The sequence below is a fragment of the Schistocerca piceifrons genome, chromosome 4 (assembly GCF_021461385.2).
Source record: "Schistocerca piceifrons isolate TAMUIC-IGC-003096 chromosome 4, iqSchPice1.1, whole genome shotgun sequence".
Classification (NCBI taxonomy): domain Eukaryota; kingdom Metazoa; phylum Arthropoda; class Insecta; order Orthoptera; family Acrididae; genus Schistocerca; species Schistocerca piceifrons.
This window is the reverse complement of record NC_060141.1, coordinates 318,078,595-318,105,429: the sequence shown is the minus strand read 5'-3', so window position 1 is coordinate 318,105,429 and position 26,835 is coordinate 318,078,595. Positions and strand designations below refer to the sequence as shown.

At 41.2% G+C, this 26,835-nt stretch overlaps 1 protein-coding gene across 1 annotated transcript in view; it reads right to left on the bottom strand.

Annotated features, from left to right (window-relative positions):
- LOC124795195 (calcium-binding mitochondrial carrier protein SCaMC-2) overlaps nt 1-26,219 on the bottom strand; it is a 241,085-nt gene extending 214,866 nt beyond the window's left edge. Inside the window, exons 1-2 of the mRNA XM_047259101.1 lie at nt 25,906-26,219; nt 5,891-6,017 (exon numbers count right to left, since the gene is read on the bottom strand). Coding sequence (XP_047115057.1) covers nt 5,891-6,017; nt 25,906-26,100 — 322 coding nt within the window. The 5' untranslated portion in view covers nt 26,101-26,219. The remainder of the gene's footprint in view (nt 1-5,890; nt 6,018-25,905) is intronic.
- Nucleotides 26,220-26,835: the final 616 nt, after the last annotated feature.

The window sequence follows — 26,835 nt, the reverse complement described above, 5'->3', positions numbered from 1 at the left end:
TGGAGCAGTCGACGGAAGCGGACTCCCGGTGGTAGTAGGGAGGAGGGGCGGCCTGCATACCCTACATCAAAGGAGGCGTCGAAAAAAATGTCATGGGCCGGATTAGCAGGCATGGAAGACAGATGGCTAGCATAACGACTCAGAAGGACTGCTCGCCGATTGGACAGCGGAGGTTCAGCAGTCTCAGCATAAAGGCTTTCCACAGGGCTGGTGTAAAAAGCTCCAGACACTAAACGTAATGCATGGTGGTGGATAGAGTCGAGACGCCGAAGAATAGGCGGCCAAGCAGAGGAGTAAACTATGCTTCTTTAGTCCAATTTCGAGCGCACTAAGGCGCGATAGAGGTGGAGAAGGACCACTCTGTTCGCTCCCCAGGAGGTACCATTCAGGACACGGAGGGTGTTGAGGGATCGCAGACAGCGAGCCGAAAGACAGGAAACGTGGGAGGACCAGCACAGTTTTCTGTCAAACATAAGACCCAAGAATTTAGCGACATCCGAAAACGGAAGGTTGACAGGTCCTAGATGTAAGGAGGGTGGAAGAAACTCCTTATGTCGCCAAAAATTAACACAAATGGTCTTACTGGGAGAAAAATGGAAGCCGGTTTCGATGCTCCAAGAGTGGAGGCGATCGAGACATCCTTGAAGGCATCATTCAAGAAGGCTGGTCCGTTGAGAGCTGTAGTAGATCGCAAAATCGTCCACAAAGAGGGAGCCCGAGACATCAGGAAGGAGACAATCCATAATTGGATTTATGGCAATGGCAAACAGTACAACACTCAGCACGGAGCCCTGGGGTACCCCGTTTTCTTGGGAGAAAGTACGGGAGAGAGTAGTGTTCACCCGCACTCTAAATGTGCGCTCTGCCATAAATTCACGAAGAAAAAGGGGCAGCCGACCTCGAAAGCCCCAAGAGAACAGTGTGCGGAGGATGCCTGTCCTCCAACAGGTATCGTATGCTCTCTCCAGATCAAAAAATATTGCTACTGTTTGGCGTTTCCGGAGAAAATTGTTCATGATAGAAGTGGAGAGAGCAACAAGATGGTCAACTGCAGAATGATGCTTTCGGAATCCGCATTGGGCAGGTGTTAAAAGACTTCGTGACTCCAGCCACCAAGCTAAACGGCAATTCACCATGCGCTCCAAAACCTTACATACACTACTCGTGAGAGAAATGGGGCGATAGCTAGAGGGGAGATGTTTGTCCTTTCCAGGTTTCGGAACAGGAATGACGATAGCTTCCTGCCATCGTCTGGGGAAAGTACTGTCAGTCCAAATTCGATTATAAAGGCGAAGGAGGTAACGCAGACTATGGGTTGGTAAATGCAGCAACATTTGGACGTGGATGCCATCCGGTCCTGGGGCGGAGGAGCGAGAAGAAGAGAGTGCATGTTGGAGTTCCCGCATGGAGAAAACAGTATTGTAGCTTTCACGATTTTGAGAGGAGAAAGCAAGAGGTCGCACTTCCGCTGCACGTTTCTTCGGGAGAAACGCTGGCTGGTAATTTGAAGAGCTCGAAATCTCAGCAAAGTGCCGACCCAATGAGTTAGAAATTGCGACGGGGTCCACTAATGTATCATGCGCGACAGTGAGCCCAGAGACCGGGGAGAAACTAGGCGCGCCTGATAACCGTCGAAGCCGACTCCAAACTTCCGAGGAGGGAGTGAAGGTGTTAAATGAGCTAATAAGGAATTTCCAGCTTGCCTTCTTGCTATCGCGGATGACATAACGGCATCGCGCACGGAACTGCTTATAGCGGATACAGTTGGCCAAAGTAGGATGGTGGCGGAAAACGCGAAGAGCACGTCGCTGCTCACGTATTGCATCACGGCACGCCTCGTTCCACCAAGGAACTGGGGGGCGCCGGGGCAATTCGGAGGTGCGTGGTATTGAACATTCCACAGCTGTAAGAATAATGTCGGTAATATGTGTGACTTCATCGTCGACGCTGGGAAAGTGACGGTCATCGAATGTCGCTTGAGACGAAAAAAGTGTCCAATCGGCTTGGGCAAACTTCCAGCGTCATGGGCGCATATATGGCAGTTGAGGCTGCAGTCTAAGGACACATGGAAAGTGGTCACTCGAGTGTGTATCGTCAAGGGCGAACCATTCGAAGTGCCGAGCTAGCGGAACAGTACCGACGGAAAGGTCCAAGTGAGAGAAATTTGTCATGGAGGCAGATAAAAATGTAGGGACCCCAGTGTTGAGGCAAACTAGATCCGCCTGGTGGAAGACGTCTAGCAATAGTGAGCCACGTGGACAAGGATGTGGAGATCCCCAAAGCGGGTGGTGGGCATTGAAGTCCCCAACCAGCAAATAGGGGGGTGGAAGCTGACCAAGAAGATGAAGGAGATCAGCTTGTGCCATTGGTGTGGACGATGGAATGTATACAGTACAAAGAGAAAAGGTATATCCAGAAAGGGAAAGACGGACAGCGACAGCTTGGAAGGGAGTGTTTAAGTGGATTGGGTGATAATGGAGAGTATCATGGAGAAGAATCGTGAGTCCTCCATGGGCTGGAGTGCCTTCAACAGAAGGGAGATCAAATCGGATGGACTGAAAATGGGGGAGAACAAAGCGGTCACGGGGACGCAGCTTTGTTTCCTGAAGACAAAAGATGACCGGCGAGTAGGAACGTAAGAGGATCGACAATTCATCCCGATTGGCTCGAATGCCGCGGATATTCCAGTGGATAATGGACATAGGGTGAACAGAAAATGGAGGAATGTGATGAAGGTTGCTGTCAACTCATCGACTGCTCAGAGCTTGCGACCGACAGCATGGAATGGCATTCAGCCGAAGGCAGAAGATCCTGATCCATAGGTTGTTCTGGAGCAGCTCCTGCCACCAGCGATCGGCCGGTTGATCGGCCGCCAGCAGTGCGCCTCGGTGACACAGAAGACGACTGAGGGCGATTTCCACCAGGTGGTGCTGTAGATGGGACACACCTTGGCGGAGAAGGAGATGAACTGGGTTTCTTAGTAGCCTTCTTGGAAACATGATGTTTAGATGGAGGAGGAACCGATGGTTGTGAAGTTGGGGTACGTAAAAATTCTTCACGAGTATGCTCTTTTCGAAATCTTGGTGTCTGACTTTTGGGCTCGAGATTTAGCAGAACCTGATGAAGGGTGAGCCATAGAGTGGGCAGGCGAAAGTGGTGAGGTTGAACGGGCGATCTTTGCGTTGGCCGATCTGACGACCATGGCACTAAAGGTGAGGTCGCAAGTCTGTGTGGCCGCCTCCTTCGTTGGCCGAGGAGAAGCAAGGGCAGCGCTGTATTTTCCTGTCTGAGGCACGGTGGGCTGTCGACTGGCGAATAATTTTCGAGCAGCAAAGGTCGACACCTTTTCCTTCACTCTGATTTCCTGGATGAGCTTTTCGTCTTTATAAACGGGGCAATCTCGAGAGGAAGCAGCGTGGTCACCCATACAGTTGATGCAGCGAGGGGATGGAGGTGGACAAGCACCCTCAGGGGCATCCTTGCCACACGTAACACATTTGGCCGGATTGGAACAGGACTGGCTGGTGTGACTGAACCGCTGACACCGATAGCAACGCGTAGGGTTTGGGACGTAAGGGCGAACGGGAATTATCTTATAGCCTGCTTTGATTTTCGATGGGAGTTGAACTTTGTCAAATGTCAAGAAGACAGTGCGGGTTGGAATGATGTTCGTGTCAACCCTTTTCGTAACTCTATGAACAGCCGTTACGCCCTGGTCAGACAGGTAGTGCTGAATTTCTTCGTCAGACAATCCATCGAGGGAGCGTGTATGAACAACTCCACGCGAGGAATTTAAAGTGCGGTGAGCTTCAACCCGGACAGGGAAGGTGTGGAGCAGTGAAGTACGCAGCAATTTTTGTGCCTGGAGGGCACTGACTGTTTCTAACAACAAGGTGCCATTCCGTAATCTGGAACAAGACTTTACAGGACCTGCAATTGCGTCGACACCTTTCTGAATAATGAAAGGGTTGACCGTGGAGAAGTCGTGACCTTCGTCAGACCAAGAAACAACAAGGAACTGTGGCAACAATGGAAGAACTGTCTGTGGCTGAGACTCAGCGAACTTACGCTTGTGAGCAGACAGTGGAAGGTGAGGAAACCATTGCGGAAGAATCCCCCATGATTACCGGCGTCTCCGATGGCGCGCTCCTCCCTTGTGGGGGCCCTCTCTGAGGGCACTCCCTCCTTAGGTGATTGTTCACACCTCAGATCACACCTCCCGATAAACGGATGGAGGGACCAATCGGCACTTTTGGAAGGTATCAGCTCGGGTAATCACCCCTCCCTGGGCCTGGCCGGTACCAGGGGGTACGTACGTGTCCTACCTGTCTACCCGGGGCGGGGAATTATGCATTACCCCATCACCGGCTACGCATGAAAATGCGTGGGTCGGCCTTCAGACACGCACAGGGAGGAAGAAAGAGAAAGGGAAAAACGAGGAAAGCGAAAGGAAAGAAGAGAGGTCTCAAACGCCGCAGCGGAGGAAAGGGTAAAGAGAAGAGGTAAGGAAAAGAGAAGGACAAAGGAAGGATGAAGACATAGAAGCAGGGAAGGCGAAGAATGCGTTAAATTAACGAGCGTCCGTCTCCGGACGTAGGCACAAACCATACTCCCAGAGGGGGAGAAAGGAAAGGAAAGAGCCAGTGGTGAGGGGAGGGGGGGCGAAGATGGGGGATAGGGAAGGATGCGGAAAAGGAAGGGATGCATCCCGGAAAGGAAGGAGGGCCACATTAGCTCGGGGTCCCGTGCTCGCTACGCACGTATCCACAAAAGAGTTGTGGACCCCCTGGGGGGATCCACACAATTATATGCTAATAATATAAGAGAATTACTGTCTTCATCCTCCCTTCTTCGACAGGAAAAGAATGAGTAAACAGGTATCAGGGTTCCTGTACAGCACATCCACTACAAGATTCAAGAAAAATTGTTTTAAAATACAGTAAAACTTATACAAAAAGTTAATTGAAACAAAAATATGATTTCATGAAGGAAATAATTTTACTTATTGAACAGTAACAGGCGTACACAAACAACAGCTGTCATAAACACTAGTTCTAGTATGAGAGGAAATTAAACACAGTAGTGTCTCGTTGGAGCTGAGGAGATGAGTGATTTTCCAAATAAATGTATAATTTTTGTCCTTTTTGTGTATGTGTCTGCAACTAACTGGTAAGTAGCAGTTTTTTGCTCTTTAATGTAATCAACACAAAAGAATTATGTAGCAACAGCAATTCCAAATAAAGAGAGCTAGCAAATGAGACTTAAAGAATGTAACTTGAGAAAAATAAGATGTAATGTATGGCTTCTTGTTTAGTGCTTTATTTATGCAATGAGAGGTTATCTTCTCATTTCTTTATCATGTTACACAAAGGGTTTTGCATAATCACCATCAGAGAAATGATTAAACTAGATTACCTTCTGCCAGCGAAATTCAGTTCTGTAATTAAAAAAAAAAAATGTAAAAAAATGTGGGCACTACACTTCAGATAAAAGGACACACCGCAGGCCTCATTTTCATTTTTGCATATAATATTAAACAACAGGGTCATGAACAGTACAGCACTGATTAAACTGACACTATGAAGCACATCTTGTACCAAGCAACGAACATAAACTACACTGGGAAAGAGTTGAACTGCTTATATATAAAAATTACTCTGTTATGACATGAATTAAAACGTTTAATGTAAGACTGGAAATGTCAACTCAGTAAGTGGCATAAATTCATTGGCTAAACTTGTAACTTGGCTATGCCACCAAAGTAGTTTTACTAGTACATTATAAATAAATGAGACATGGACTTCCGGTAGCCTAAATTTCACTCCAGAAAGTAGTTATAAAAATCCCACCACCTAGGTCAACATTCAATATTAACATACATTCAACTTACCATCTTTATTTTTATCCAGGCTTGAGAATTGTAACCTCAGATTCTTCTCGTGTTCCCTTACATAGTGGATGAACTCAGCTAAGCTGATATCTCCACTTTTGTTTTGGTCAGAATGTTCCAAAAATTTCTGAAAAATTAACACATGACATATGCAAGTTAAGTAATATCATTCTTTAAGAGTTAAATTATGAAAATGTTTATTAAGAGAAAGGAAATACAAATATTTCACTGGAATATATTATACAGTATCTTGCATGTGAAAAGTCTTCATTTTACTGTTGTCCTTGCCACTGGTCACCTAAAATGTCTGAACTACAGAAAAATGCTGAAGATGTGATGAGCAGGTCATGTAACTGATGAGGAGGTACTGAATAGAAATGGGAAGAAAAGAAATTTGTGGCACTACTTACTAAAAGAAGTGATTGCTTGATAGAACATGTTCTGAGACACCAAGGGACCATCAATTTAGTATTGGAGGGAAGGAGGGTGGTTACAATTATGTAAGGAGACAGAGAAATGAATACAATAAGTGGGTTCAAAAGGATGTAGGTTGCAGTAGTTATTTGCAGATGACGAGGCTTGCACAGGATACAGTAGTATGGAGAGCTGCATCAGACCAATATTCAGACTGAAGACCACAATGAAAACAATATCAACTGCTTGTTAAGAGCCAAGTAATACACAATACTCAGCTGCAAACTCTTTGATGGGCAGTACAAAACTACACTGAAGCATCATGTGGCATGTCATGGGGGTCAGGATTGAGAGGTTGAAAATACCAGGAAGTGGCACTGAACAAAACAGAGTGAAGGAATAATTGAGAACTGATTAAATGATGAAAGGACGAAAAACAGAAAACCATACCTACTGGAAACAGAACAATAATAGAAACAACAATTTGTAATCACAGAGGGTGACATGTTTGACATCATCCTACAACATTTATTAAAATTCTGGAGGTACATTGTGGGTTCCTCCAGTTTCCTTCCTACAGGATAAAGTAATGAGGATCCAGTAAATGATTTCTTTTGTTTGCGTCCTATATCTTCTTCGATTCTCTCATAAATCCTTTTTCCTTTTTGATGATGTGGTGGTGGTTGTTTTGGGGAACTAAAAGGCTTTTACAAAAGTCTGGACAAAGCTTTTCTTTTTCATAATTATATGCACAAAGCACAAAAACTGGTAAATATTTGAATCTCAAGATTCGCTTGTATTTCTTCCACGCTTCAGAGAATATGGAAAATTACAAACAATCACCTTTCTCCTTAAAAGATAAAGAGGATCATAATAGGACGTCAAAAACAACAAGACATGCTGTTTTCACGAAGTTTCTCTGCACACTGTCTTGAAAAAAACACCACCTTGGCACACTCGATGTTACAGCAACACAGCTTCACACCACAACTGGTTTCAACAAATCGTTAGTTATCTTCCAATCATAATACATGAAACAGTGTACTGAAGTAACTTTTGTGACATGCTATGGAATGTAAATATACACATAAGCAGTGTTTCAGCACACTACTTCATTCAGAACGAGTGGAGACAGCCAATGTTCAGTAAAGACCTGTATAGTTTATTTTCAGTGAAATAAAGTCTGCATAATTTTTGTCAGTTCGGGGCTTCTCCACCACAATAAGCTGTTTCAAACTTCATATAAAAAATCACTTAAAATATGATATACAGAGTGGTTCTAACCTGAACCAATCTAGATTGGAAACTATTTACCATATGGGTACCCAACTTTATAAGAATGCTGTTCAGATTGAGCTGCAGATTTGCATTGTAAGTAGTGTTAAAGTCACAGCTTTCCACTGGGCACCTGTACTGGTACAGCGACGTAAGGTTGAAACAGGTATCAGTGTGCATTAAAGTTGCAAACAGTCAACATGGGTCTAGAGAAGATGAGCACAGCTTTACTCTTAAGGCATTGTTATCAAAACAGCAACAGCGCTGCTGCTCATTGCAAATACACTAAAGGAACAGGTGAGGTCCTCTTTCTGCACCAGCACTGAAGAAAATGATTTGGAAGTTTGAATTAACTGGTGATTTGGAAATTGCTCCTGGGGGAGGCTGGTGGCCAATTGTGCCACTAATTGTTGAAGTTACTTTGCCACAGCTGAGAATGCTGGATGCAATGTGTGATCTTCAAGCAGTGCACATGCTGTATCATGACAGCTAAACATTCCGTGGCCCACCATTATTTTGGGCAGCTGTAGAACAACCTCTAGTGCAGTTCCAGGCTATTTTGGATACAGACGCTCCTCACACTGAGCAATATTTGTAACCTGAAATTTAACTGTGTCAGACAATTAACAAATGTTACCCTCTGATGTGGAAATTAAAATGTGTTTCTTTCAATAGTTTATTCATTACCTCTCTTGTACATGTTCTTACAAACATTTCGAAAAAGTTTCACTGTCCTATGATCAATCATTTCTCATGGGGGAGGGGCTTTGAAGTAACAAAGTTTAATGCTATTTTCTCTAAAACTGACATGGTGAGACCATGGGCGTGTACAATTAATGTAGGTTAATTCTTACAGAGAAGAAAACAGCAACCAACCACTATGAATACTGCTATTTATTTAGGTAAACAGCGCCGTTGCCGGTTTCGAACTGGAAAGTTCATCATCAGACGGTTAGTTATTTTCACATAGGGCACTTCTAACACTGTTTCTCTACCGTAGGGCAACAACACACCAAAAATACTTCATCACAGTGGAATAATAAAAATCGAAAACGGACGATAATGTAAAGTGTATCTTGGAAATCATGTGAACAGCTGTTTTCTTCTCTGTAAGAATTAACCTACATTAACAAAAGTTTAGTTATAAACACCCTGTACTTTAATTAGCATGTCATAACTACCAAGTACTGTACAGTACTTTAGCTGGAGAGGAAATTAATTCATCATCTAGTTAAGTCCTAACAAAAACAGATTAAGAGCATTTTATTAGAAATGAAGGAAGGGAAATGGACACACACCGTTACCACAGTTACTGTATATATAGTTCACATGCGTCTTCACCAGCACAAGAAGTATCCATTGTACAATCAGCATTACTTATTACGTTACAACAGTAACAATAGTAACTGCTATCAAACTTTTCCTACAGCTTTCATATAAAATTCCTGCTTCTGGTGGATTTTATTGGGCATGGAATTGATAATTTGCATAAAAGGACACCATTCTTAATTCACAATGAAACTACTTAGAAATGTTAGATTTTACCTTCCAACAACAAATGACATTCTGAACACATTAGAGGTTAACAAGTTTATTTACTCTCCGAGATGACACAGTAAGTGTTCCTAACCTCTGCTGCCTGCGGCACTATTCACTGAATCCCTGATTTGGATGGTACATTTGCAAGTGTAAATACCTCTGTAATACAACACACTGGGGTTCATCCAGTCATCAGCCTTTAAAATCATTTTTTATTTATTTTATAGGAAAATTAATATTAAGACAAAGTGTGTTTTTTCATTTTAAGGTATAGTAGTCACCTTGTTACCCATATTTCCATGTACTTGTACAATGCATGAAACGCAGTTACGGCATAATTTTTTGCAGTACTCAAACTAGCTAAGGCGATTTCATCTCAAATCATAAAGGTCAAGAGTGAATGTGTCACATAACTGTTTCAAAGTTAGCTGAAAAAATACATGTTGAAGTTCCACATGATACTCTCCAAAACTACAATATTTTGATTTTCTGATTTGTTAAAACACTACAGACCTCTCTAAATGAGAGTATTTGTGAAAATGTTATAACAAAAGGGAAAATTGAAACATTGTAACAAAGTAAGAGATTTGAATTTATTTTCAATGAATACTTTGTCCCCAATAATATGAAACATGATTAATACATACACACTTCCAAGTTTTTTTAAAAAAACAAACTATGAAAATTTGTAACATTTTGCGAATTTCAAAATTATGTTTTGAAAATATGAATAGTCATTGGATGTTAACTGTCTTGAGAAATGATAAAATTGAAGCACTGCTGTCAGCTATGACATTACTGTACGTAATTCTTAAACTGTCAAAATATTTGTTCATAAAGATGAACGAATCTTAAATTTTTTGGTTATTTAGACATTATTTTCTCCAAAACTCCCATCATAAATGTTCTAAAAATTTCATGGTATGTTAATAGGTCATTGTACTTAGGGAATGACCAATCAGAGTACGCAATACTTGTCTGTACAAAACGCGAGAAATTTTTTAGGTAGACCTCGCTCAAAAAATCATGGACAAATATTTAAACTGATTGGTGATTTTAAGTAACTGTCATGCAAAACTGGCATTTATGAACCAAAACAATTACTTTACAGCAATATATGCAAGTGGGGAAACAATTCACAATTTTGTTTGAAAGCATTTTATAACAAAAATGAGATATAGAGCATATTTATACTCATTTTTCTTTTTATTATATTATTCACAAACTATTACTGTCTTCTGTCATGCTTTTACTTCTTCATGACTTTCCACAAATTAAAATTGCCTACAATGTAACAACCAACACAGCACTGTCGAAAAGAGTTCATTTGTTTTTTTCATCTGCTTCTCTTTGAACTTTTAGAGATGAGCTGAATTTGCACACAGACAAGGATGATCCAACAACAGCTGTGCTTGGAAAATGGGAACTGCACAGTGATCTTTTGATTATGGCCATTAGCAGAACCATGAGGTGTCATAAAGAAGATTCTTATATCTTGCAGCTCATGAGAGAGACTAATTATCTGTTGCACCCACCACTGATTGTCATGTACACAAGAAATGAAGTGGTTCAGTACAAAGTTTTCTAAGGTATACTGTGGTCTCTGCATTTAACAGACAGTAACAGGCTGCATTTTGTGGAGAACCATTCTTGCAATGTATATGCCACTCCATGATGCAACCCAGTAATGACTTTATTGAATTCCTACCACAGGCTACATAGACCACTCTTCTCTTTTTCTAACGGAATTCCCTTAATGTACTTTCAGTCAGAATTAAGAGTTACATGTTTGTCACTAATGTCAATATGGTGTGTACAATTTCAGTAGCATCTCTCATAGCATTAACAGTCTCATGCTGGAAATTAAATCTTGTTGCAAGATTTTTACGGAGACCTCGTACCCCATCACATGCACTTTTTCCATGACCTGTCCATGTTTTGTCCTAATTCGTGTACTACAGTTTTGACCAAACTCGAAGCTGAAAGTGGTTTTTAAAATGAGATACTGCACCATCAGTCACATACACATGTTTAGAAAACTGCATGACTGTCATTAATTATCATGCTGACAGCGTAGCATGCACGCGCTATGTCATGAATAACATCATTACTGACAATTGCAAAACCGTGTGATGTTACAAGGAAGTGAGCAACACATGTGAATACTGATACCAGTGATGTTTGTCATTGGTAACTCAATTTCTTCCTGTGAAGCAACAGACCAATTCTTAGCAAAGCCAAAACGAAGAACTAATGTGTCAGTATGGCCAGTCTCTAAATCCTGCAGATATTATGATGAGCTATTCCTTTCATGACCCAATGCCTAACCTCTGTAACAAACTCCTATGACTCTACTGTCTTCTTCACCAACTCTTCTCCCTCCCTCAATGCATAGGTTATGTCATTTTCAGTATACTGAAGGTGCAATGCTTCAACAGTCATCACTTCAATACCAGGACACACTGCACACACCCACAACCAACATTTATCTTGCGGCTCTTGAGACATACACAAAAGCATTGGGTCCATCTCTATACTTTTTTGTGTGTCACTGCTTATGGCGAAACAAACAAGTTTCAAATTAGTGCAGTAAATAAATGTGCATGCTTCCTTCACTGGCTGGCATTTTACCCATTTTGGTCATGAGGAGTAGAATTTTGTGAGACCAGTTTTTAAATCCTGGTTCTCCTTTTTCATTAGGAGACATCCTTCTCTTATTGCTCTTGTTATATATCTTTACACCTTTCTAACTTTCCCCCTCCCCCCCCCCCCCCCCATTATCACTAAACAGAGATGGCATCTACCTGGTTAGGACTTCGCCTGCTGCAATTTTTTTCACCACTTAGGTAATAGTCCAGTGCAACAGTAAGTGTATTATCTTGCAACGGATGCCCACAGTAAGAATTCGGGCATGCCCAAATACCTTCCTCGTTCTTTATTTTATTGGCTTTTGAAATCAAATAATCTGAAGAAGTGAGTATGTATTTCTGTACTAACACTTGGAGTAGCTAATCCATATGCTGAGATAGCACTATTTAGGTTTTGAAACCACACATCACATTTCATGCACATATTACTATCTTCATGTTCTGCACCAAATGCATCTGCATTATACACCTTACAAAGTTTTGGAGATGTTGCTTCTGTAAAATTCAATTTCTTCCACTTTTCTTTTTACATATTGTTTCCTCCTTGTGCTTCTTACCTTTCCTGGACATTTAAGGGGGATATAGTTGTGGCTACAGCAGAAATGCAAACATTCAATACATCAACAACTTCACTCCCAGGAACATCTGCACTGTCTTCTTCAATTTCACATTTGGGCTATGGTGATTGTTCAGGTGGGCTGTCACTGAATTTCTTCTTGTAGTAACAATTCTTACACAATGGATGTGATGCTAATATCATTACTTGAGGACCAAGGTATTTCTGCAATACCTCAAAGATTTCCAACAATTGTGAAGTGTTTCACTTTTCTTCTTGTGTCTAAATCATAGTCCACACACCTCACTCTTTCACTACTGTATTTCCTCACTAACAAAAAGTCTTCCAAACCAAACATAAAACTCTATGCAGAATGGTGTGTGTGTGATATATATATATATATATATACATACATTCCACGTGGGAAAAATTATATATAAAAACAAAGATGAGGTGACTTACCGAACGAAAGCGCTGGCGGGTCGATAGGCACACAAACAAACACAAACAAACACAAACAAACACAAACATACACACAAAATTCTAGCTTTCGCAACCAATGGTTGCCTCATCAGGAAAGAGGGAAGGAGAGGGAAAGATGAAAGGATGCGGGTTTTAAGGGAGAGGGTAAGGAATCACACACACACACACACACACACACACACACACACACACACACACACACACACACAAGTAGACACATTTAAAGACCATGTCTGCTTGTGTCTGTATGTGTGGATGGATATGTGTGTGTGCACGCGAGTGTATACCCGTCCTTTTTTCCCCCTAAGGTAAGTCTTTCCGCTCCCGGGATTGGAATGACTCCTTACCCTCTCCCTTAAAACCCACATCCTTTCATCTTTCCCTCTCCTTCCCTCTTTCCTGATGAGGCAACCGTTGGTTGCGAAAGCTAGAATTTTGTGTGTATGTTTGTGTGCCTATCGACCTGCCAGCGCTTTCGTTCGGTAAGTCACCTCATTTTTGTTTTTTTTCTAACTCATTTGTTATAAACAGAAGAGCACTGAAGACAGTGGTGCCAACATACAAATTTTACACTAGAAATTCAGTGATATGAAATATGCAGAATGTTAAAATATTTTTAACAATTTACATAGAAAAATATTGCCCACTGTGTTTGCACTGACTACTAACATATTAACCAAACAATGTCATTGTCTTCATCGTCATCTTCAGTACAGAGACTGCTTTGATGCAGCTCTCCGTGCTAACCTCTCCTGCACAAGCCTCTTCGTCTCCGAATAACTACTGTAACCTACATCCTTCTGAATCTGCTTAGCATATTCATCTCTTTGTCCCCCCTCTATGATTTTTACCTGCCACACTTCCTGCCAATACTAAACTGGTGATACCTTGATGTCTCAGAACGTCCTACCAACAGATCCCAGTTTCTAGTCAAGTTGTGTCACAAATTCCTTTTCTCCCCAGTTCCCTTCAGTACCTCCTCATTATTTATATCCCATCTTATTTTCAGTATTCTGCAGCACAGCATTTCGAAAGCTTTTATTCTCTTCTAGTATAAACTATTTACCATCCATGTTTCACTTCCATACATGGCTACACTCCATACAAATACTTTCAGAAACGACTTCCTGACACTTCAATCTATACTCGATGTTAACAAATTTCTCTTCTTCAGAAACGATTTCCTTGCCATTGCCAGTCTACATTTTATATCCTCTCTACTTCGATCATCATCAGTTATTTTGCTCCCCAAATAGCAAAACTCCTTTACTACTTTAAGTGTCTCATTTCCTAATCTAATTCCCTCCTCATCACCCGACTTAATTCGACTACGTTCCATTATCTTCGTTTTGCTTTTGTTGATGTTCATCTTATATCCTCCTTTCAAGACACTGTCCATTCCATTCAACTGCTCTTCCAAGTCCTCCGCTGTCTCTGACAGAATTACAATGTCATCGGCGAACCTCAAAGTTTTTATTTCTTCTCCATGGATTTTAATACCTACTCTGAATTTTTCTTTTGTTTCCTTTACTGCTTGCTCAACATACAGGCTGAATACCATTGGGCATAGGCTACAATCCTTCTCACTCCTTTCTCAAACACTGCTTCCTTTTCGTGCCCTTCAACTCTCATAACTGCCATTTGGTTATTGTACAAATTGTAAATAGCCTTTCACTCCCTGCATTTTACCCCTGCCACCTTTAGAATTTGAAAGAGAGTATTCCAGTCAAAATTGTCAAAAGCTTTCTGTAAGTCTACTACAAAGGCTACAAACGTAGCTTTGGCTTTCCTTAACTTCGGCCCTCTATATACTTCTTCCACCTTTCTTTCCCTTCTTTGCTTAGGACTGGTTTTCCATCTGAGCTGTTGATATTCATAGAGGTGATTGTTTTCTCAAAAGGTTTCTCTAATTTTCCTGTAGACACTATCTTATCCATAGTGATATATGTTTCTACATTCTTACATTTGTCCTCTAGCCATCCCTACTTATCCATTCTGCACTTCCTGTTGATCTACTTTTTGAGACTTTTTATTCCTTTTCACCTGCTTCACTGGCTGCATTTTTACATTTTCTCCTTTCATCAATTAAATTCAATATCTCTTGTGACCCAAGGATTTCTACTAGTCCTCATCTTTATACTTATTTGATCCTCCGCTGCCTTTACTATTTCATCTATCAAAGCTACCCATTCTTCTTCTACTATATTTCTTTCCCCTGTTTTTGTCAATTGTTTCCTAACACTCTCTCTGAAACACTCTACGACCACTGGTTCTTTCAGTTTATCCAGGTCCCATCTTCTTAAATTCCTACCTTTTTGCAGTTTCTTCAGTTTTAATCTAGAGCTTGTAACCAATAAATTGTGGTCAGAGTCCACATCTGCCCCTGGAAGTGTCTTACAATTTAAAATCTTGTTGCTAAATCTCTGTCTAACCATGATATACTCAATCTGAAATCCTCTGGTATCTCCAGGTCTCTTCCAAGTATAAAACGTTCTCTCACGATTCTTAAACCAACTATAAGATATGATTAAATTATGCTCTGTGCAAAATGCTACCCGGCGACTTCCTCTCATTTCTTACCCCACAGCCCATATTCATCTCTTACTTTTCGTTCTCTGCCATTTCCTACTATCAAATTCCAGTCCTCCATGACTTAAATTTTTGGCTCCCTTAACTATCTGAATAATTTCTTTTATCTCATCATACATTTCCTCAATCTCCTCATCTGCAGAGCTAGTTGGCATATAGGCTTTTACTACAGTGGTGGGTACAGTTTTTGTGTCTATCTTGGCTACAATGATTAGTTTGCTACGCTGTTCACATTAGTTTATCTGCATCCCGATTTTGTACTTATTATTAAACCTACCCCTGCATTACCCCATTTGATTTTGTATTATAAGCCTTATTCACTTGACCAGAAGTCCTGTTCCTCCTGCCACCAAACTTCACCAATTCCCACTATATCTAACTTTAACCTATCCATTTTCCTTTTTAAATTTTCTAACCTACCTGCCCGATTAAGGGATATGACATTCCACACTCTGATGTGTAGAATTCCAGTTTCTGTTCTCCTATAACTATTTCCTCCTGAGTAGTGCCCACAGAGAGAACCAAACAACATTTTGTTTAATTCTTGAAAGTTTTCAGATGGGGGTTTTCAAGTAAATAATTCTTAAAAACTCACAAAAATGCAATTTTTAGTAATAAATACTCATGTGACGCAGATAGCTGGAGCAGAGAAAATTGTATTTATAATTACATCAGTAGTAACTGGCAATATGACGGAAGATACCATTCTGCGACTTCCCAAATCAGGAAAAAAAAAATTTACGTGGAAAAATTAACTTAAATTTGTATTTTTGTCTTAAGTTACAAGAAGCCCAGAAGTGTGCAGGTGTTAACTACATTTCAATACAGTAAGAGGGAGCTGCAACGCAGAACATCTGCCAGGTTTAGAGTACTCTTGGTTTATTAGTCATATTTTTTTGTTTCTACTGTTTTAAGAGTTATTTACAAAATATACATTTTTCAAAGGGCTGTACTATTTACGAAAATTAAGATAAAAAGAAAATACTTTATTTCTTAACATTTATGATTTAGAGGTGTAATATATATTTTTTCCACATAAATTCATGACCACAAGCTGCATGACCTGTATGATTTAAGATGAAATCATCCACTAACAGTTACAAACAAACTGTTCCACAAAAATTAGCTTTGGGTCATATTCCCAAACAGTGTTTTAAGACATTAAAAAGTACTGGATCAGCATGAATGTACTTAGGGCCTGCCTTTGGGAGGGGGAAATCTGGGTATTCTCTTATAGTAAAGATCAAAATTACTGTAGCCGTTTCCACCAACTTTCCACTGCCTAAGTTTCTTACATGAAAGAAGGCCTGTACTGAAGATCAGGGCATGTATAGTTTCGTAACAGCCACACAGTTCTAAAGCAATTCAGTTGTCTCTTGACCTTTTGCCAAGTTCGCTAGCTCTACATTGGTCCAATAAACAGTTATGAGAGAAGAAAGTAAGAAATATCACAGTTTGATTGCTTCATTGATTGATTTTAACAGGGAAGCTAAAACAGCTTGGTTCTGACCCACCACTGCCTGCACCGAAACTAGGGTTATTGTGCGATATCGCTCTCTGTGCATCTAGTAAAGCCAAGCAGTACCCTTAAATGGTGCAAGGAGTCTCTCTACCAGTTTTTTGTTAGACAGAATTTCATCAGGTCTAGTTGTATCTTTTACTCTCCAATGCCATGCATTTGAGACTGGGTGTGATGCAGTTTCTATACCCTCATCATAGAACCTACATTTAGGGTCCTCTTTCATTATACCCATTGTGTATAGGTGTTTTTTGAAATTTCCATGGCTGGTCATCAGTCCAGTCACGAGTTTGATCTCTTTCCTGTTCAATCCCAGGATTACAGAGCTTCTTTTAAAACATGGCTTGGGCATCATTACCTTACCATGTTTTTGTTTCTGGACCTTGGACCAATATCCTACATGCTGTTTCCTAAGCCAGTTCCGTAGTTCTCATTTGATCATAGCCTTGGTGATTGTCAGGACAGTTTCTGGTCCAATAAATGGATTTAATGCCCCCATCCTAGCCAATGTATCAGCTTGTTTATTGTCACAGATCCCTGAGTGGCCAGGGACCCACACTAGGTTTACCCTATTGCTGCCCCCTAGCTCCACCAGAGCCCTGTGGCAATCTGCAACAATCTTAGATCTTGTTGCAGGAGCTGCCAATGATTTCAGGGCTGCCTGGCTCTCTGAATAGATGTAGATGCTACGGTCATTGTAGCACCTATGCATATTCTCCTCCGCACATACCCTGATTGCAGTAATTTCAGCTTGGAATACAGAGGCCAGTTTTCCTAGAGACATGATGCTCTCCAGTCTTGGCTGAACCCTGTACATCCCTGCCCCAATGCCTTGATCTGTTTTCGACCCATCGGTGAACCAAACGATGTTCTCCGTATGGTGTCTAACTGTTTTTTTCCCACTGCTCCCTACTTCCAATTATTATGTTGCAAGGCTTGTCGAAGAAGTTGGGAGTTATTATATAGTCAGCAGGCATTTCCCAGCCATTCCTATATTTACCTCACCCACTATGTTAGTGTGCGATTCTGGATATCTGAATAAGACCCAGTTTTTTGCCAGTTTTAAGTCTGCGTGGCCCAGCTGCTACCTCCATCTTGACCCAAAGGTGAAGTGGAGGCATATCCAGCATGGCTTCCATCCCAGCGGTTGGTGTGCTGCTAATTCCACTCGTTATGGCTAAGCAGGCCAATCTCTGCAACCTTAGCAAGCTCATTGGCAGCAACCTGCTGTTCTACCTTCTTCCACCACACTATGGCCCCGTAGGAAATCGTAGGTCTAATCACTGTGGTGTATATCCAGTGTGTACCCCTGGGACTTAGGTCCCAGTTTTTGCCACAAGCCCTCTTAGTACTCACTAGAGTACTTTCTGCCTTGGAGCAGATGCTCTTAATGTGAGGGGTCCAAGTTAGCTTCTCATCCAAGGTTACCCCTAGATATTTCACTATCCTCTTCACTGGTAGAGTTTCATCGAAGAGCTTTAGATTCCAACTTGAGTGTTGAATATGTCTCCTCGTAAATTGCACCACAACAGTCTTCTTAGGATTAACTCTCAGATCCTCTTTAATGCACCATTTTTTCACAATGTCCGATCCTCCTCGTGCCATATTCCTAACTGTCAGTGAATTTGCCAAGTATTACTATGACAAGGTCATCTGCGTATCCTTGGCAGAAGCATTGTCTAGAATTTAGTTCCTCATTGCGTTCGTTCACCACTAGATTCCACAATAGAGGAGACAAAACCCCTCTTTGTGGGCAGCCTCTAATGGTGTTAATTAGCATCTTTTCGTTCATCATGGTAGCCTCAACCTTCCTTTCACTAAGCATGGCCCTGGTTCATCTACACATAGTGGTCCCCAGGTAATGCACCTCTGCTGCCCTTACCATGGAATCTAAGGTTACTGAAGGCCCCCCCCCCCCCCCCTCAATATCCAGGAAGATGCAGAGAGCTATTTCTTGGAAGTGAAATGTTTTTTCCACCTTCCCAATGAGTTGGTGAAGAGCTGTCTCACATGATTTACCTCATTGGTATGCATAATAGAGCAGTTTAATGCAACATCGATGACATGACTAGACACTGAATAAGGAAACTAGCTGCATGCTTTTCAAGGGGAAAATCTCAGCATTTGTTCAGTTTTGTTTGTTTCATTATGAACCACATGGTTCAAGTACTTTGACTTCTGTATCATACTTCAAGTGTGACGACGCAATTTCACATGGCTACAGAAATGTGGCAATTTGTAGGACAGTGTGTACTGTTCACATAAAGGCAAACGTCCACAACTAAACCCCATATTCACCTTTCACTATGGCGCGCGCGCACACACACACACACGCACGCGCGCACACACACGCGCGCGCGCACGCACACACACGCACACACACACGCACACACACGCGCGCGCGCACGCACGCGCGCGGGCGCACGCACACGCGCACACGCGCGCACGCGCACACGCGCACACGCGCACACGCGCACACGCGCACACGCGCACACGCACACACACGCGCACACGCGCGCGCACACGCGCACACGCACACACACACGCACGCGCGCCCGCGCGCGCGCACGCACACGCACACGCACACGCACGCGCGCGCGCACGCACATGCACACGCACGAACACGCGCGCGCACACACGCACGCGATCGCGCGCGCGCGCGCGCGCGCGCGCGCGCGCGCGCACACACGCACGCGATCGCGCGCGCGCGCGCACACACGCACGCGCGCACACACACACACACACGCGATCGCGCGCGCGCGCGCACGCACACGCACGCACACGCACGCACACGCACGCACACGCACGCACACGCACGCACACGCACGCACACGCACGCACACGCACACACGCGCGCGCGATCGCGCGCGCGCACGGACACACACACACACGCGCGCGCGATCGCGCGCGCGCGCGCACGCACACACACACACACGCGCGCGCGCGAATGGGGATCTTATGATACTATTTTTTTGTGACACCTACGCAAGCACTGTTCTATCTCTGAGGATATTAACTTCCCTAGTGTCTTGTGGGACCATGAACACACAAAACGAAACAAAAGCTTGGGAAGGTTGTCTGCAAACACAAGCAACAAAAAGAGCTTGATAAGCTAAACTTACAGAGACTTGTGTGGGCAAGACAAAGTTAAATGAATAACATGGCATACGAATACCAGAAAAGTTATTTAGCTACACAAAGAAGAGGTGTCATTTGGAAAGATGTCAATTCTTTGTATCTTAAGTTTTATAAAATGTTGTAGGGAGTTTTATGATTTTGCAGCAGTGTTCTCTAGGGTAGAAACCTCTGCCAGAATTCAGGTTAATATCACATACTAGTGGAAAAGCCTGACATTCTTATCTTCAGTGCAGCTGCTGTTAGCTGTAAAGACATCATGGAGATTGATACAGAATAATAATAAAAGGAACATGAAGTGGAAGGACTCAGGGATAAGGAACACCATGAAAAAATTATGTGAAACTACAAAAAACTACTGCTTCTATTTTAAGATTCACCACTATTTCTAGAAACAGTAGAGCTACATTAGCCCTTTCAAAGGGGATGCCCTAGGAAACAACTCTACATGAGAGCTCCAGCCACACCACACTAGCATGTCAAGAAATGGAAATCTATGGAAGACGTGGAAAAGATGCCCATGAGCCAGAATATTTCATTCCTCTGAAAATGAATAAACTGCTCAAGTGCACACACACAGGTGCATGGAAGAGAACAACAAAAGATAAAAGTGAAGAACTGAATTCTATAGGCTCCAACCAAAGAGGAAATGGAGGCTTTGCAACCTCCTGCTTTTGTGAGATCTACTGCATTATCCTAAAGGAAGGTAGCAATAAAGTCCATGACTCTCTCTCTCTTTTTTTTTTTTTTTTTTTTTTTTTTTTTTTTTTTTTTTTTACTATGGGACTCAACTGCTGAGGTCATTAGTCTCCATGACTCTACACAAAGTGAAGAAATAGAAGACTCCAAAAACACCTGTATCTCTACATTCACGAGCAATACTAGGCATGAAAATAAAAACATTATACTTAGCTTAAAATAGCTTTGTGATTGATGTTTCAGCGAGTCTAGTGGTAGGAGACAGTTGTCAACCAATCACACCTGTTTCTTAGTCTCCATGTGCTAGCTGCAATGCTTGCACAGTAAGTGCAAGCACAGCTTGCCAGGTGACACAGGCTGCTCAGATGGGAGGGGGCCATGTGGGGTCCTCCACAACATGGTGAGAGGGGGCAGGGAGGGTTGGTTGGTTGATTTGGGGGAGGGGACCAAACAGTGAGGTCATTGGTCCCACCAAATTAGGGATGGGTGGGGGAAAAATTGGCCGTGCCCTTTCAAAGGAACCTGAAGCGATTTAGTGAAATCATGGGAAACCTAAATCAGGATGGCCGAACACGGGTTTGAACCATCGTCCTCGGGGTGGGGAGGGGGAAAAACAGGCAGCAGCTGTGGCCTCCACCACTACCGGCCCCACCACCGACTATGGCAGCTACAACTGTGAATAAGATTTTTTTGTGCACATGCAACTATCAACTGCATGAACAGGTGGCATGTTACGACAAGCTGGCAACTCGGCCCTCCACCACAGGTGTCAATCACGAAGCTATTAATGTATAATGCTTCCAAAACAGGACAAGAAGAGTTTAACGATTTACTTTAAGTAGCCCCAAAGACACAATCTGAGATATAAAAATACCATTATTCCCTTGATTACAAGTCACAGCCGGTTCAGATGACTCAGTCATAGACTGTAACATACAAGTGAATGAACTCTTAGGTTCCTCCACATCACTGCCATATCACCAAACTCCATTTCCAAAAAAAGAGCGTCAGCGGAAAGAAGAATTAATTTTGATCAATCGTTAAAATATTATAGCGGAATGCAAATGGTTATCAAACTTTAAAGTAGATCATTTCTCTGCCCACCTGCAACAAGAAAGTTCCCTTAATAAGAATAAGGGAGACTAACATACAGTTCTTACAATGTTGCATAATCCATAAATGATCCATGATGTATTCTTTAAAGCAGCTCATATTTTACCACTATGGCTCTGAACAGAGACTGGATGGTAGTGTCCAGCACCTAAATAAAAATGATGATCCATTATATTGGTTTATACCATAATTTGAAACTTCTGTCCCCTCTCACTTTTAATACAGTTGTTTGCCCAGTCCAATTACATACTTAATGAATCACATGGGAGATTTAGAAATTTGTTTAGATATCTCATCCACACTAGATATTTTATCCAAGCCACATGACTACTATTTGGTAAGCATCTACTTTTTGTAAGCTGAAGAAACTGACTGACAGCACTGAAGAATAAAGCAGTAGGATGCAAGGGTGTATGGTGCAACAAACCAGAGCCCAGACACTGCTTCTGTAATGCTCAAGCCATTAGGCCAGGAACTGATCACGGTCAAGTTACCGATCACAAGAATTTATGTGCAATATTGTTGTCAATACAGAAGACAGTGGAATGCTGTGGGACCTGGCTATTACTTTAGGCTACTGGAAAAAGTGGCACTTCAACCCAAGTACATATTCTATATTGTTGAAGTAAAATAAGCTTAGGGGGAAAAAAAACGGGTAGTCCAAAGTAGGTGAATAAAAACAGATGCAGCACAATAGAAATTAAATACACAAAAGTAGTGATTGCTTGTAAAACTTACTTATAGGAAAATATATAAATATTTCAATATATTCACCAAAATATTCTGTGTAGTACATTGGTGGAATGCAGCCCTTGGAATAAAATATACAAAACCATCCTTATAGGCTGAGGCTACCTTCGTCATTGTTAACAGTGTGCTCTTAAAATAGGAAATATGAACTTCCACTGTTGTCTTCAGTCTGAAGACTGGTTTGACACAGCTCTCCATGCATCTCTGTCCTGTGCAAGCCTCTTCATCTCTGCATAACTACCGCAACTCCTACCTGTTTGAATCTCTTACACTTACTTCCATTACAAACTGGCAATTCCTTGATGTCTCAGAATGTGTCCTATCAACCGATCCCTTCTTTTAGTTAAGTTGCACCTTAAACTTTCTTCCCCAAATTCAGTTCAGCACCTCACTGTTTGTTATATGACCTACCCATCTAATCTTCATTATTCGTCTACATCATCACATTTCAAAAGCTTCTATTCTCTTGTTCTCTGAACTATTTATCTTCCACATTTCACTCCCCCACATGGCTACACTCCAAAACTTAAACACTTCCTAATACTTAAATTTATATTAGATGTTACATTCCTCTTATTCAGTAAAGCTTTCTTGCTGTAGCCAGTCTAAATTCTAAGAAAGGTTCTAGATGATGTACCAAAAAAAAAGTTATTCTTTCAGTAAGCAGCAGTACTATAACTGTATGCAGCAGCATACATTAACATGTCACATAAACTGTGTCTCAAAACTGAAGCATGGGGGAAGTTCTAAATATGAAAAAAAAACACTGCAGAAAAATTTAAAAAAAATAAAAAAATAAAAAAATTGGCAAAACTGACAATGGTCAAAATTTGGTAGCAGTCAAACCAATGATTTGTATGTGGATGCAAGCAGGTGCTGCAAAACATGTATCCAGTTATAATTTAGAGATTCATCAACTGCTTTGAAAAGCCTTTCCCGAGAATTTTCACAGAAGTGTCCCAACACTATCCTGAAAATAGTGAAAAATTTCAAACCTGCAGCAGGTGTTGATTACTACGATTTGTCATGTACTTTGTTGAAAGATGTTACTGACAGTGTAATTTAGCCTTTAACTTATTGTGTAAATAAATTTCTAGTTGAAAGTCAGTTCCCTGATAAACTAAAAATTCAATAATAAATAATCGAGTTAGTGTTTTCTTGGGCAAATCAAATATAATCATCGATAAACAATTTTGTTTTACGACAGTTAAATCCATAAGTGATGCAATGGATTCCCTAGTAAGATTCGTCCTAGATGTGTTCGAGACTAGGACCTAAGCCCAGGCTACGTTTTGTGACCTGAGCAGAGCTTTCGATTGTGTAGAGAATAACACTTTGTTGACTAAGCTACTCTGCTATAGTTTTGACACCAACAGTATAAATATGTTTAAATCTTTCCTAGATAACTGCCGACAAGTTGCGTGCATTGGTAGAGAGAAGTCAAATTTGGTTTATGTTAGGACTGAAGTGCCCCATGTGTCGGTGCTTCGACCTTTATTGCTTCTGTTAATGATCTGCCTTTATTCATAAATTCTCACAATACTGTACGCCAATGACAACTTTCGTAAATAAAAGCTAAGATATAGCCACACTGTAAACACTAACCGAAAATATCCTTGCTCAATCTTCACTGTGGTTCAGAGTGGATGTTTCCAGAATGAAATTTTCACTCTGCACCAGAGTGTGTGCTGATATGAAACTTCCTGGCTGATTAAAACTGTGTGCCAGACCGAGCCTTGAACTTGAGACCTTTGCCTTTCGCGGGACGTGAGTCCTGCTTGGATAGAGCACTTTCCCACGAAAGGGAATGGTCCCGAGATTGAGTCTCGGTCTGGCACACAGTTTTAACCTACCAGTAAGAGTGAATGTTTTCTTGCTACATGGAAGTAAAACCAAGGACCTTTACTTTAGCTTGAAGGAGATCCCTAACCACCATGAATTAGGAACCATTAAATTTTCAGGTGTTACTACTGACAACAAATTGTCCTGGGAGCCACACATCAAAATATATTGGGTATAGACGTTCAAGAGTTATTTAATTAGAAATTTGAGAAGGCATGTACCAGAGAACTATGTAAGATCAGCATATTTTGCTTTCTTCCAAAGCATTATATCATATGTAATTTTATTGTGGGGTAGTAGTTGTCACATAAATGACATTTTACTTTTTCGGAAGACAGTATTAAGAATAATTACCGATTCCAGTAAATCATAACACTGTAAACCTCGATTCATTAAACTGCAATGTCTGACAGTAGTAAACCTATTCATTTATAAGGTTCTGTTGTACAACAGAAACAATGTTTCAAAGTTTGTACTGAGAAGTGATATTCACAGCTGTAATACTAGAAACAGAACATGCGTAGACATGCCACATCATAGACAATGTAAATCACAGAACTCCTCCCTAGTCCTTGGGCTAAGGATATTTAGCCGACTAAGCAAAGATTTTAAAGAACTACCTGTAAATATTTTTAAGGCCAAATTGTTTAAGCTACTGGTAAACAACCCTTTTTACACTATTGATAAATTTTTTGAATACGTAAATACTGCTTTGTAACATGTGGTTTCTACTTTAACCCATTTCATGTAAATTAAATTACAATATGAAATGTATGCTCTTGTCTTTATTGCTGTTACGAGCTGAATGACAATAAAATTTAATTATTATTATTACACAGGCTTCAAGTTACCTCGCCACATGTGGGTAATGTAGAATATCATTTCATTTGTCTTATTCTGATATTTATAGTTTATTGAGTGATAAAAATTGCTTGTCTATGATCATTGCTAATTTGCAATTGATGTTACCGCATCATGACTGCTGGCATGAACTTTTAGATGTAGTTCATGACAGACTCGGTATCTCTTATGCCGTTGTCTAACTAGTGGCGCTTCTCTCATAAATTTGCCCGAACTTTACCTCAGAACCCAGCACAGACACTTACTACTAGGTACATATATACAAGAAATAGGCTCTGTGCTTTTCGCTTACCCAAACATAATTCCTTCACAGCAACGACTGGGAAATACAAATTCACTGACAGCAGCTACAAAACAATCTTCAAGTTCACGATGCACGTACATAGTTTGCGCTGTATATAAAATCTTGCAAATTATTTCGGTGGTAGCTTCTAATGGCATGGATTTCGATGTCCTAAATCAATAATTATTAGTTCCAACATCCCTGTTCTTCTGAGGTATAAGAAGGAAATGGTGAAGAAATGAACGATTAACAGCGGCGTTAAAGCACTTGTCATGTAGACAAGTAGTTTGTAGTAATTTGATTCCGTACCTGGGCATATTTCTGGTGGACACCGAATTCCTTCAGAGCTGCTGAAAGATCGTGAATGTCAATTTTTCCATTTCCGTCAGTGTCCAGCGTTTTAAATAAGTTCTCCAACCTCTCCTCATCTTCTACAGGTAATTCGTGCAGATAATGAGGCGGATGACCCATAATAGGGTTATCCGCAATTGAATGATTCACCATATTTCACGTCTCCAGTCAGTTTTAACGAGACGAACTGCTACACTCGACATACAATCAAAACATCGCTCTCCAGTCTCTGCAATGCGTCTGCGAAGCCTAAGATAACGACATGCCGACGTCAGACCTTTGACAAGCGACTTCTGCGGATCGTTTATGTAGGTCAGCGTTTCGCTCTCCCACGGATTACATATGTATGCAGTGCAATCCCTTGTCACAAATTAAAGCGAAATGTAATCACAAGTAAACGTATGCATGTGCCTCTAAATCTTTAGAGAATATAAGCATTTTTTCTCTTAGGTAACTAAATTCAATCTATACAGCTACACAACTGGAATAACTTAACAATAGAAGCGATAGTATGATTATAGGACTACAACATAAATGTACTTACTATTGTCTGTTGTCTTCAATTAAGATGTTTTGTTTACAGTGTTCAAAAATTTCTCTCCATATTATCAGCAGGGTCGTTATTTGTAGAAAGGATACCAAATATACATCTATATACTGATCCTAAGGAACGTAAAAATTTGTTGTAATTGTTGTTTGTTAGGGAGGATTAAAAGACTTAATTGCAATGTGGCGTATGAAAAATGCATTTTATTTCAGTCTTTCTATTTTGGAGTAAGGTCTTTTTTCTTCTAAATTAGGACTTCAACAATTATTGCGTGCAGTGGTGCATTTAAAAAAAATTCAACAACTTCTTTCATTCGTGCACTGGATTACATAAATCATATT